The sequence below is a fragment of the Mauremys mutica genome, chromosome 7 (assembly GCF_020497125.1).
Source record: "Mauremys mutica isolate MM-2020 ecotype Southern chromosome 7, ASM2049712v1, whole genome shotgun sequence".
Classification (NCBI taxonomy): domain Eukaryota; kingdom Metazoa; phylum Chordata; order Testudines; family Geoemydidae; genus Mauremys; species Mauremys mutica.
In genome coordinates, this window is record NC_059078.1 from 111315178 (window position 1) to 111329427 (window position 14250).

General features: G+C 39.7%; 1 protein-coding gene across 9 annotated transcripts in view; it reads left to right on the forward strand.

The window, feature by feature from the left end:
* Positions 1 to 14250, forward strand: part of ATE1 (arginyltransferase 1) — a 174884-nt gene that overhangs the window by 2167 nt on the left and 158467 nt on the right. For 5 of the 9 annotated variants that reach the window (XM_045024769.1, XM_045024765.1, XM_045024766.1 and 2 more), the window contains exons 2-5: positions 3303 to 3366; positions 5970 to 6032; positions 6943 to 7046; positions 9305 to 9586. In XM_045024769.1, coding sequence (XP_044880704.1) covers positions 3303 to 3366; positions 5970 to 6032; positions 6943 to 7046; positions 9305 to 9586 — 513 coding nt within the window. The remainder of the gene's footprint in view (positions 1 to 3302; positions 3367 to 5969; positions 6033 to 6942; positions 7047 to 9304; positions 9587 to 14250) is intronic. The other 4 variants (XM_045024770.1, XM_045024767.1, XM_045024768.1 and 1 more) reach the window with 1 other exon arrangement.

The window sequence follows — 14250 nt, forward strand, 5'->3', positions numbered from 1 at the left end:
GTGCTGCGGTGGTTTTTTTTTTTCTCTTCAAATAGTTTGTCTTTTAATAGAAATAGACATTGAAACAAAGCAAAAAAAGTTCTATTTGAAACACAAACAGTTAAAATCTATACTAAGCTAATATTCTCTTATACATATTTTCTCACACATGTTCTTCCACCACAACCATTGAAGTGAGGTTTTCTACCAGAACTTCTTACACTACAGGGGGGAAATTCAATCAAATTAACTTTTCAAGATTAGCCATAATTTCCTGTATGACTAACGAAACAAAAAAAAACAAGACAACTTTCAGTTTTCCAAAATAATTCAGATTATCACACAGTTAGTCTCTTATTCTTTAACCAAGAACTTCACCTATAATTGGTGGGAGTTGTATCCCAGCCTGGATAGACAGACTTGCACTAGTAGGGCCTGAGCTATTGAGCTAAAGATAGCCATGTGGACATTATGGCTCAGGCTCTCAAGCCCACCCGACCCCATAGGCCTGTGATCCTGAGCTGGAACATCCACGTAGCTATTTTAGCATGGTGGCTTGAGCTAGACATACCCTGAGTCCCGTCTTGAACTGGTGTGACAGGTTTGGTCACAGAAACCCCCTTGGGACTGTCACCTCAAGTGCTGAATTTGCCTCTGAGCCCATTTTCCCTGCCAGCTTCGGATTTCAGAACCCTGCCTTGTTGAGCCACACTAGCCATCTGCAAACACAGACCCAGATCTGGTCCATGCCCCCAAAGCTGCAGACTTTAACCAGAAACTGCTCAGCAGATCACCTATCTCCAGCACCCAGACACCCAGCTCCCAATGGGATCCAAACCCCAAATAAATCCGTTTTACTCTGTATAAAGGTTATACAGGGTAAACTCATACATTGTCCGCCCTCTATAACACTGATAGAGAGAGATGCACAACTGTTTGCTCCCCCAGGTACTAATCACTTACTCTGGGTTAATTAATAAACAAAAGTGATTTTATTAAGTATAAAAAGTAGGATTTAAGTGGTTCAGAATAATAACAGAATAAAGTAAGTTACCAAGCAAAATAAAACAAAATATGCAAGTCTAAGCCTAATACATTAAGAAACTGAATACAGGTAAATTTCCCCCTTAGGGCTTGGCTACACTTGAAAGTTGCAGCGCTGGGAGTTACAGCACTGGTCATGCAGCTGTGTAGGGACAGCGCTGGTGTGTGGCCATACTCACAGCTACCAGCGCTGCAGTGTGGCCACATTTGCAGCGCTGTTGGGAGCAGTGCATTATGGGCAGCTATCCCAGCGTTCAAGTGGCAGCAACGTGCTTTTCAAAAGAGGGGGGTGGGGTGGTGTGTAGTGTGACAGGGAGCGGGGGAGAGAGTGGATTTTTGGAGCCAACACTGTATGTTAGCTTCCTGACTTGCAAAATCAGAAAATGTTCCCGACCCCTTAATCTTAACTCTTAACTGCAAACAGCCTGCATCCAACGGACTCCCGTTCTCCCCTCTGCCCCCGCTGTTCCTTGTCAAGCAAACACTCAACCCCTGTGAATGAGACAGGCAGGGGGTTTTCTCATTTGATTGTTCACAGTCAGGTACAGATTGATCACAGCAAACAGGAGCTGTGTTTGTTTTTTAGATAAACAGCTCCCTGTGCTCCGGAGCGCCGCGGAGCTCTGATTTCACAACAAAACAAAGAGAGGCTGCATAACAAAACAAAGAGAGTAATTTAGTTAAAAGCATTCTGGGATATCTGCTAATATCCTGGAGGCCAATAACAGCACTGGTGTGTGGCCACACTTGACGAGCAGCGCTGGATCACCAGCGCTGCACTCGTTATACCCCAAGCAGACCAGGTGTACAGCCAGCGCTGCAGCCAGGGAGTTGCAGCGCTGGATGTGCCTTGCAGGTGTGGACAGTTACTAATTGCAGTGCTGGAAAGCCTCCACCAGCGCTGCAACTTTCAAGTGTAGCCAAGCCCTTAGAGATGTTCCAATAAGCTTCTTTCACAGATTAGACTTCTTCCTAGTCTCGACCCAATCATTTCCCCTGGAACAGTTCTTGTTAGTTCCAGCTCAGGTGGTAATTAGGGGGTTTCTCATGATTGGCAGCCCCTTTGTTCTGTTCCACCCCCTTTTATAGCTTTGGCCCAAGGCAGGAATCTTTTCTCTTTGGGTCTCACCCCTCCTTCTAAATGGAAAAGCACCAGGCTAAAGATGGATTCCAGTATCATGTGACATGTTCTGTGAACCCCCACCCCATTCTTCCAGGACTGGCTGCACATATACAGTGGAGGCTTGCAGGTAAACAGAGCCATCTACACTTAATTATCCTAGTCAATGGGAGCCATCAAGATTCTAAACTACCATTAATGGCTCACATTTTGCATAATTACAATAGGACCTCAGAGTAATACTTCACATTTCTAGCTTCAGATACAAGAATGATGCATTCATACAAATAGGATGAACACACTTAGTAGATTATAAGCTTTGTAATGCTACCTTGCAAGAGACCTTTTGCAGAAAGCATATTCCAGTTACATTTTATTCACACTTATAAACATCTTTTTATAAAACATGGAGTGGGGCTTGAGCTATTGAGCTAAAGATAGCAATGTGGACATTATGGCTCAGGCTCTCAAGCCCACCCGACCCCCGTAGGCCCGTGACCCTGAGCTGAAACATCCACGTAGCTATTTTAGCATGGTGACTTGAGCTAGATATACCCTGAGAGTCCCCTCTTAAGCTGGTTCTTAGCCCTGTGTTCCCCAACCTTGGCTGCAGTCCACACAGTGGGGCTGTCACAGACTCTGGAAGTGGGATTTTTTGCTCCTAGCCTTGAATGGCATCACCTTAAAATTGGGGAACTATTTGTGATTGTCTCTTTCAGACATTTGTCAGAGGGGAATTTGGGGAACTAATAAATATAACCAGATTATAAAGTCTGTTCTACATTTTATATGGATATATTTGAATAAAAAGCTAAAATGACAAAACACGTAAGTATTTTAATACACTTAAACACAGTGACTATTTGACAGTAAAATGTTCTAAATTTAAATTAATTGGATGATTGACTTTCAGTTTTACTTCAGTCCTGTTTTCCATTGCCCGTTTTTAAATAGTCTCTTAACAAATTTTCCATTAAGTTTTTTGTCTTCATTGAAATGGTTAATATGAAGTTTAGAAATACAAGAAATTGTTTCTCCAAAAAATTGTGTTAGAAGAAATCCCAAATTAATCTTTTAGATTTAGAGTAAGCTTTCAGTAGAAATTGCTTAAATTTTAATGTTTTAAATATAACTGACAGTGACCTGTTGTTCATTACAGGCATGTGGGCGCATTCAATGACTGTTCAAGATTACCAGGATCTTATAGACAGAGGATGGCGAAGGTAAATTAAGAAAAACAATCTTCAAAGGGATGCTGTCATTTTAAGCTTGGTCCAAAGTTTATATTTTGTTTAAGGAAGAAAAAGCTTTCATAATACCTAAGATCAATAGAATATTTCACTAATTAGATAGAAAAGTGAAAACAGTTATATTTAAACAAATACACACATTGCAGCACTGAGGAACTGAAAATGATTTTTTTTGTCCTAGCTGATATAAATGCAGTGTGCAAAAGTATAAATTATGGCAGGTGAATTCGATTTTCAAAACTTTCACCAACATAGGTGAATACGTATTTGTTTATAACATACTGTTTTTAAATTGTGTCCATTTGAATTATCCTTAATACAAAAATTCTTAAATATTTAATATGAGGCCTACTTTTTCCTTTGGAGATTGTGACACTAGATGACTTCCATCCTTTGACGAAGACTTGAAAAAAAGTGGGTGCCTAAAGTCAGGTTTCTAATCCTGTATTTAGTCATTCAAATAAATGACTGGGTTTTTAAAAGTGCTGAGCACCCAGCAGCACCTGTTGACTTCAGTGGGAGCTGCTAGGTACTCAGTACTTACGAAAATCCAACTATGTAATCAGATGACTAAATATGGGTTTAGGAGCCTAATGTTAGGCACTTCATTATTATGTCTTGCTGTTTATGTTTTAGAACAATACTGAAGTACTTTATACATCTTGAAAATGTTACTCTAATCCAGATAATCTGTAATTGCATGAGTTGGGTCAAACTGGAGAAAGTTCTTTTCACAATTCCCCCCACCCGCTTCAAAGTTGGAAGATATGGATGTGGTAACCAACTCTAGCATCCCCCTGCATGGAGAAATGAATGAAGAGTGTCAGAACCTTTAAAAACTGAAATATTTAAAACATATCTGTAACATTCCTGTTATGAATGATATGCAATAATTTATTTGTACAGTATGCATGAAAGAAGAAAATGTATTTTGTTCAAAAGAACGTTTCAAGTACTTTTTATTAGTAAATAAGAGAACTGCCATACAGATATGATTTTTATTCATGTCAGCTCTCAAAACTTTCATCAGAGAACTACTGGCCAGAGGCTAACCCGTCTCACTAGCGGCAGTTATGAAAAAATACCCCATTGAGAATCCCAGCTCATGCTCCAACTATCAATAAAAGGGGTGTATTCTAGGACAGTGGTTTTCCAACTTTTTTTCTGATGACCCAGTTGAAGAAAATTGTTGATGCCCGTGACCCAACGGAGCTGGGAATGAGGGGTTTGAGGTATGGGATGGGGGTCAGGGCTGGGGCAGAGGGTTGGGGTTCAGGAATGAGGGCTGCGGGGTGGGGCTGGGAATGAGGGGTTCAGGGTGTGGGAAAGGGCTCTGGGCTGGGGCAAGGGGTTGTGGTGCAGGAGAGGGTCAGGGTTCTGGGCTGTGGGTGCAGGGTCTGGGGTGGGGCCGGGAATGAGGGGTTTGGGGTACAGGAGGGGGCTCTGGGTTTGGGGGGGCTCAGGGGATTCGCTGCGACCCAGTACTGGGCTGCGACCTGCAGTTTGAAAACCACTGTTCCAGGATTCTTACCAAGGTGCTATCCTTGAGTATTTTTGTAGATGCTATCTTTTGTATCAAACTTTGACTAGTGGGGACGGGGTAATAAATTTGAAGCTGAATTTCTGTATTTGAGGAAGAAATCATTGTTTCACCTCCCTCTGTCCCCTAACCCAGAGTCTTGTGGTTGCTGCAAGGAGGAATGCTACTTTACCTTTTCCCTAGCTTCTATTGTTTTGGTTTTCCTACTCTGTGGATACCAATACTTGCCTCCACAGTTGCTCATAGTTTTCCCAAGGAGCAGTAGCAGAAGTACAGAATTGCTATGATCCTGATTCTTGTCAGTTTCACTGTTGTCCAGGTCTCTACAGTATTCATGAAATTGACCATTCTAACTTGTCAAGTCATTCCAACTTGACTTGGTTGTGGCTTGCAAAAGCTGTGAGCAAACAGATGACACTTGGAGGTATAGGTCTGGAGACTCAGAAAAACAGTCCTGTATCAGGAAACATCTGCAATTATAAGAATTAGGCATATAACTTAAAAAAAATAAAATAAAAATAGGAATCTCACATTGTGTAGAAATTGTTAGTTTAGGCCCCTCCACGCTCCAGGATAAGCTTCCATGGTAATAGGCAAGTAGATTTTCCAAGCCCTATTCTGCTTCTAATTACAGAGAATTGGAGATCACTATAATTTATATTATAGTGAAGACACTTTTTTTAACAATCAGGTAGGAAGGTGTTGAAAAGTTCGATAGGGGATGGAGCTGCATGATCAAGATAAGAGTCTTTCATAGTTGTGTTTCCAGGCCTCAGATGGCATTATTGAAAGACTTAAATATGACTTGATAAAATTTGAATGTGTAAGTGCTTCGATGTAGCAGGTTGGTGAAAATGCTAAAGAACTTGCTATTTCAGTTTTGTTACTCTATTCAGTACAGGATTTTCATATTTCTTGCAGGAACAGTTTTATGTGTTTTTAGAACAATTTAGAAATTTTTGTGAATGAATTTTGTTTTGTACTTATAACAAACATCATTACAAGTTTAATGAAGTATTTTATTATAATTTTTTAGAAGTGGGAAGTATGTCTACAAGCCCATTATGAATCAAACGTGTTGTCCTCAGTATACAATAAGGTAAGAGCTTATTCCATGTTAATAGTGCCTTTAAAGCTGTGTTACAGATAAAAGGAATAATTTAAAACATGAAAGTAGTGAGAAAAATCATAACATCTAGGGCCACATGTTTAAAAGTAACTTGGCTTGATCATTTCCAGTTGAAATCGTGGTCATACAAACATGGTTATCCGGGGTGTTTTAGTTCCTCCTGCTTAAAATAATCAGTTGGATGGTAAGCCTACTTTTGAATGCTATTGAGTTCTTTGAATGTTAAATAAGACATAAGTGGGTTCGTGCTAACTACGGCAGGCTTCATAATCTCTTTCTATTTTCCTGCACCATCCAGTCATGAATGCTTCCTGGCCTATTTCATCTAGATTGCCAGCTCAGAGTAGCAGTTATGTGAAGGCATACATGAAATGAGTTGTTGGTTGCAGAGTGGCTCTCAATGGATGTGTCTGCATCCTACAAGCACTCTTTTTAGTATCCTCAAATGGGAATACTATGGATTGAATAGTCATGGAGAATGAACTACCTTTACTTCCTGATAATGGTGGTGGGTAGTATCAAGGAAGCTGTTCTTTGGATAACTGGATGACTCTCAATAAGTTCTTTTCTCAAGCAATAAAACTCGCTTTATATTTTTTAATGAGAATGTACTCTTTTATCCATATACAGTTGTAAGAGTGTATAAAGGTGCATATTGTAAAGGCATCCATGTAACAGAAGGTCAGCAACTTGAAAATAATCCTTTTAATAAAGTAGTTGAGCTAGTGGTTACAAGGGAATTTAAATAGACAAGAAATGAGTTATAGTATTTCATACAACTATTTATTTTTCTTTATTATAACTTTCTAGAGTTCTTCATTTTCTTTTAACTATATTTCTTGTAAAAAAATATTTAAAAATATTTGATTTCCCATTTTAGATGTCGACCTTTACATTTTCAACCTTCCAAATCTCACAAGAAAGTTCTAAAGAAAATGTTGAAATTTCTTGCTAAAGGGGATTCTTCCAAAGTGGCTGGTGATGGTAAGAAATTCTTGGTCATTGAAAAAGTGTGAGGATTATTCCCACAGAAGAGCTACTGTAGCCTACTATGTTTTTAGAAATAGTTCAGGCCCTGAAAGGGGCTTTGAAAGTTTAATAGGAGGTGTGGGGTAGGTAAGAAGTACTGTAATTTAAAAAAACAAAACCAAAACCAAAAGCTGAAAACAAGATAGAGTCTAGCCTCAGTGTTTGTTGGTTGGATTCCAAATACTGTATCTTTACAACCTACCCTACATTGGCTACATTGCCCCAGGAGCAGACTAGGAATGAATTGTGACAATTCCTCCTGTGCTACTTCCTTTTCTGTCGAGGAGTAAGATTAACTTTTTTTTTCATGTAGCAGCTTGCTTCCCCCACCATGCACCTGGCCACTTTCTAGCTAGAGGAGTATCAGGCAAGCCTTGTCTCACCCCTGTAACTGAAGCCACAATCTGAACAAGATCAATGGAAGGGTATTTGAGGGGCCCTTATTCCCATATGTGATTACAAAAGCCCCTACTCAATAAAGCTCTGAGAAATTTAAAGAAAAACAAAACTGGCTAATTTTTTTGTGAGCCTTGCAGTTATTTTGTGCTTCCTCTGTTGGCTTTGCCAAAGCAGGTTATTAGTATGAGTATCTTTCTTGTTTGAAGTGAGGTTAGTTGCAATTGTTCCATTTTAAGAAAGCAAACAGCTGTTATCGTGGATGTGTGGCACACAGAAGACATTTGATTTTTCAGGCTTCTAAGAGGGTATTGCAAACAAACAATAACTATCTTTTTTATGTTGGAAAAAACTTGTAAAATGGGGAAAGTGCAACACTGTTTTGGATGTTGCCATGAGCAAAGTGTGAGCTATAATTTATATAATGAAATTCAATCTCACAATTTTTTCTATGCCATTTAAGCCTGTTGTTGGCTAGGCAGAGGGAAATAGTAAAGATGGAGAGAGAGGATATGTAGTGCTGTGCATGTTGGAGTCTCTATGACAGCACTGCGCAAGGTATTGTGGTATCGGAATGGAGAGTATTGGTGTCTGCCAGTGTACATGAAGCACAAGTACATGAATCTAATTGTTACAACCAGGGCCGGTTCTAGGCACCAGCTAAGGAAGCAGGTCCCTGGGGCAGCAAATTTGAAGGGGCGGCACTCTATCCGTTCTTAGGGTGGCACTCCGAGTTTGTTTTGTTTTTTTCCCTTCTTCGTTGGCAGTTCGGCAGCAGCTTTTTCATTTTTTTTTCCTTCTTCGGCGGCACTGCTGCGGCCGCTTTTTTTTTTCTTTCTGCTTCTTCTTTGCTTTGCCGCTTGGGGCGGCAAAAAAGGTAGAGCTGGCCCTGGTTACAGCATATCTCACATGAGTTAATGCAGGCTCTATTTCCATCAATAAGATAGAATAGCAGTCTGAGTTATAAGTAGTTTCAGGCCTAAATCTGCTTCTGAATCTGATGCTGTGTGCATAGGCCCCCAGCTCTTTGGAAGCTGACTGACTATATTGGGTGGGGAGGAGAAACATGATTGTAAAACCAATCCTAAAAAGTGGGAAAAATAGACTTTTCTTGAATATTTTTATTATAATCTTAATTGTTACTCATAACTAAGGTCCTACTTAACTTGCGATGCTGAGGAAATTGCGGATTCTGCAATATTAGGCTTCAACCGCAGTTTTGACAGTGGGAGCCCTGCCGTGTGTGTGGGACTGACAGTGGGAGTCCAGGCAGTCCCGGGCCTTCGCTCTCAGCCCCGGTGGCTGACAGCGGGAACCCCCCCAGCTCTCAGCCTCAGGCAGCTGACAGCAGAAAATCACAGAAAAGTAATAAGGGACTTTATTACCACAAATAATAAGGTCCATTATTACTTTTCTGCATTTTTCCCTGGCTTGTCTGCAACTCAGCCGCAATTTTTTGACAGTCATCCCACAATTCAAGTAGGGCTTTACATGTGACATTAGAAGGTTAAAAAAACAAAATGTGGAAGTGATTTTTAGGTGGACTATCTCTTTAAGTGTTGGATAAAAATCTAGTGATATGTTTTGTACAAGCCAAAGACAATTATACTCACCGCTCCCCCATTCTTTTTTACATGTTACTATTTCCTATCTTGATACTCTGAAATTGATTGTGTCAAGATCATAACTGTCTGCATTCTTGCTAGCTGTTGTAGCTTCTAAATGATTTGGATTCACATGAATGTTAATATAATAACCTTGGTGTGGTATGGATGTGGATTGCCTGTCTTACATTGACAGATTGTCATCTATCTTAGTTACAGAAGAACCTATGGATTCCCACAGAGAGGATGCTCTCGCTTGCAGTTTTGTATTAAAAAACGAATCTGACATCAGTCAATCTGAACTGAAACCTCTGAGTGTGGAGGAGACGGAGAGGGTGGAGACTGACGATAATAACGAAGAGGAGGAAATGAAAAAAGAAGTAACTATGAAGAAAGTGGAGTCAGAGCCTCCCCAGACATGTGTAGATAAAGACAGTGCAGGATCTAGTGAACGATCAGATTCAGCTAAACTTGTTCATACAACACCCAAACCAGGTAGCCAAAGTTTCTTTATTTGTCCCTCCCCCCGCTTATTTTTCCCTTCAGATTAGTTTTGTTAGAGTGTTATACCTTGGCTGGTAAACCTAGGGCTGTTCCTCTTTATTTCGTATGCCCACAGCTGCCCAGGGAACTACTGTCTGTAAATCATGATATGGTGCATATTGCATGGCTTTTTAGTGCTCCCAATATTTTGCCCAGTTCATTTTGTTCAGTTCATTGGAGCCATCCAGCAGGTATTTATGTCCATGGCTGCTAGTTTCTACGGCTGCCAGTTCATGGAAGCTTTGAGAGTCATCTAGGCTCTCCAGCCAAATAGGCAATTGATAAATCTCACCTCCTGAGCAGCAATAGAAAAGCAAATTGGTATCTAAAAAAGTGGACTTCGTTACTTCCCTTTGTGAAAACTAGTTAGCTAAGGGTTGTCTTCCTTTAGATGGTATGTCTAATTATCCTCTAAATTATTTTCTCTGTTATAGTTGCCTGTCTTATTTGTGCACTTTTATAAATTATTTTCTTCTTTTTAGGGGCTATGTTTCTTACGCACAAAAAACATCATTTGTTTATGTCCAGTTGACTAGGGTTGTACTTTCCATTTTCTGTTCAAGGACAAGTTGGAGTACTTTGCTGCAGAAGCAGAATACTAGTGCTTTTGCACTCCAAAGAAGGATAGCTTTGCCTTGGCCTTGAGCCCATGGAAAGACTCTCTATAGAAGTGCCCCATTGGCTTGTTTCATGTGTTTGGGTTGTAGCCTTATTTTTCTTTGAGAGACTTAAAGGTTTAAAAAAACCCCACCCTACTTGATAGTAAAATGTGAGATAACGAAACTGTATTTTTTTTTTATTGTATGTGTAATATTTGCATTTTTCTTCTTTTATACAGCAAAAATAGACATTTTCTAGTTCATTTCATTTTCACAGACTCATGCATTTGGACAGTGCTGGGGATTTTGTGTATCAAACACTGCAGGGGAATTTTTGCTAATAGAATTTTTCTTTGGAATTAGGAAGCAGAATAGTGGAGATATTTTTAACATTTTTGGTAACTTAGTGGTTGTTTTATGTTTTTATCACACAAGTTACAGTTCAGTCTCTGAACTGCCTTCAGATTTGTTGTTTTCCAAAATATTCACCTTTCAAGGCAGAAACTAAGTATGAGATGTTTATTCCTAAAAAAATCGAACCCAAAAACCAAACCGAAACCAAAGCAAGAAACAACAAATTGTGCATTCTAAAGGAATAACTTGAACAGGAGTCCTTCCATGCTAAACTCTTCTGTTTATGCGAGCTGTGATATTGCTTACTTTGGCAGAGGAGCCAGGCAATTTATAGCTCATGGACTAGGTTTTCAAAAATGATCAACCCCCACGGTGGATTGTCTTTATTAGAAAAAAGGGTGTGTTCTTACCTCCTGTTAGTGAGCACATGCTAACTATATTGAGTGAAACCGTAGTGAAGAAAGACAAGACAGTTTGTAGTTTTCATACATGTTGGCAGGTAAGTGTACAGACAACGGGGGAGCCTAGAGGTTAGCTTTACCTGAAAATGTGTGTGAAAACTACACACCGCCGTCTCTTCATGAATTATTTCTTACATTAGTTAGCGACTGGCTAACATGTGGTAAACTAAGAATACACCCTTTTTTCCTAGCAAACACTCACCCAGAGAGTGCCAGATTTTCAATGACACAACTCTCATTTAAGCACCTAAATGAAAGAGCCAGACTTCTTGTAAAAGTGCTTAACAAGAGCATTGGGAAAGCTGCTTGTTCGGCACATCTGTAAATCTGGTGCCAGATTTCTAAGGCTTGTTAGAATATGGTGATTACGTTTTTAAAAAAGTTAAATACTTTTCTACCCCCTTGTGGACATTTTACCAAAAAACAAAAAAACTAACTATTAAAAAGACAATGCTTTGCCATGAACTAAGTGAACTGTTTTCCTAGACCTTGAATGCAAAGTAAATAGAAATTGACAGCAGATGGCAGCCATGAGTAAATATTAGTATAAATTGCCTTTTTTTAAAGTCGAGGTACAGTCCTCAATTTGTATAAAGAATAACATTGTGTGACACTTTTTAAACAATATAGATGCAGATACAGGAAGTTTGAAATGTAACGTTTGTATTCATTATTTCAAAAATTAAGCACATATTTTAGAAACAGAAATTTCCGGTGCTGTCCTTCTCATTTTTGGCAGGGCTTAAATAAAATATAAACGTGAGTTACAAACCCACCAAATCTTATTCAATATACCTATAATTTTAAATGTAGTTAGTGTTAAAGGTTACTTCTCTCAATCTGGAAAGTTTTAAACTAGATGTTTAGTTTTTGCCTTGGAAAAAGTTGACGTTTTCCATGATAAAATTTGTTTATGTAGAAATAAAAACCTCCTTACATAAACAGGTCATTGTCCTACAGAATAAGCGGTCTGTTTCTGCACATTTTCATAAGGAAAAAAGGTTTGCATATTTATATAAACAAAGTTAAACCAATGAATTTATTCCTTTGCAGGGCTGGCCCACAACATTTTGGCACCTAAGGCGGGGAGCTCAAATGATGCCCCCATGCCCTCTCGCTTGGGCCAAAACTTTGAAAGGTCTCAATTCTGCCTTCTTCCTGTTCTATTCCTCTCATGGTACTGCTCTCCTACCTACCCCAATAAAGGAGAACTAACAACTTAAAATGCCTTGTTAAAAATTTTTAAATAACACTTAACTTTCAAACGCCTGAACAACAAATGTAACTTTTCTTGTCTGCCTAGTAAACACTGGCATTTTTCTCTGTTTGAATAATCAAAGTGGTGCTTTCCGTGCCTTCTTGGTTGCAAGGATTTGAACTGCTTTCTGAAGGTCCACACTCTGGGCCAGCTCATGCTCTTTTGAGATGGTTGCAAGGCCGACCAGCTTCTCCTGTGTCATTGTGGAGCATAGATGTGTTTTTATTAACTTCAGCTTGGAGAAGCTGTGTTCTCCACTGGCAACTGTTAGGAAATGTTAGAAGTATGCGCAGAGCAACAAAAGCATTTGGAAAGAAGGTGGTCATCTTATTTGTGCACATATATTCTAGAACAGCCTTTGGAGTTGATCTTGCTGAAACGTATCTTGAAAGGGCTTTCAGTTCATCACCTAACTCACTCATATCAATATCACGCAGGTCATCATGTGTCAACACTGTCTCTAGTGCCCTGCATTGCTGACGTAGGTCGTCTTCAGGTATAGTGAGGAGTTTTCGAATATCATACAACATCCCAAATATACTGCTGTGTTCCTTGAGCTGCATGAAAAGTTCTACAACTGACTATTGCACAATCTAGCACCTGGTTAAAGAATTCAACTTTGAATTGTTGTTTGAGGTCTCTTATGGGATTATCCCGTGCCTCGTAATCAAAATGTCGTCTTCTTCGGTGACATATTCTTGAATGGGTGGGAAAATAGCTTCAGTGTGAAGTTCCTCTGCTAACTTCTGTGCGCTCTTCAGAACGTTTTGAAATCCCTCATCTGACTGGTAAGACTGTAGGTATGACTTTGGTTTGTCCAGTTGTTCCATTGCTCCAGATATATCAAGGTCAACACCTTGGAGTCTCTTGCTTACAACATTTATTTCAAACACTATGTCATGCCACAACACTAAGCCACAAATTTGAAGTTATGTTTGTTTCTGGTGATTGCATTTCCTTCTGACACTGTTCTCCCACGTCATAGCATTATCCTCCATAATGGCAACTATGGCATCATCTATCTTCCCACTTTGGTATCTGATAGGCTTTATTGCCTCCACTCGACTTTCCCATCGTGTGGCACTCAGTGGTTTCAGTGTCAGAGAGGATGTTCCCAGATGTTGCTTCAAAATTTGCCATCGATGGGTTGACGCAGAGAAAAATACATAGATGCTTTGAATTACATTAAAAAAATCAGCAGCCTCACTAGAAGCTGATGCTGCATCACTGACCACCAAGTTCAATGAATGAGAATTGCGTGAGACAAAAAAAGCTCGAGGGTTTAACTCTCGGATCCGTGTCTGCACTCTTCTGTTCTTTCCTCTCATGTCATCTATTGCAACTCCCATATCTTCCAGCTTTTTAAGAAGCACATTTGTCATACCAGCTCCCGTAGTAACATCAATGTCAGTAAATTCTAGAAAATGCTCTCTGACAGTCACCATTGCAGGGACATTTTCACTAGGTTCTGTTGTTGTTACAAAACACACTGTTAAAGTAATTTGTTCCTTATGGCTGATGTCAGGTGTGCAGTCCAGAATAACAAAGTAATATCTTGCTGACTTCAGATCTGCCACAATCTTCTGTTTGACTTTTGTTGCCAGTAACTGTATGATCTCATTTTGAATCGTTTTTCCAAGGTAGTTGTGTGTGTACGTTTCTTGGGTGGTGACTCTTCTTAGATGCTCCTGGAGTACAGCATCAAACGTGGCCATCAGCTCCACAATTTTAAAGATGTTTCCATTGTTTGGCACATACAGCTGATCTGAAGTGCCACTCAGTGCTAGGTTTTGGGTAGCAAGCACTCTCACCATGGCAATGAGCCTTTTCAGAACATTTTGCCAGTAAAGAGACTCTGATGCAATCGTCTCTTGATGCTGATCATCTATGGTGGCCTTTAACCTTAGTCTCATCTCAAGCTCTTTCCACCTATGGAATGCTCTC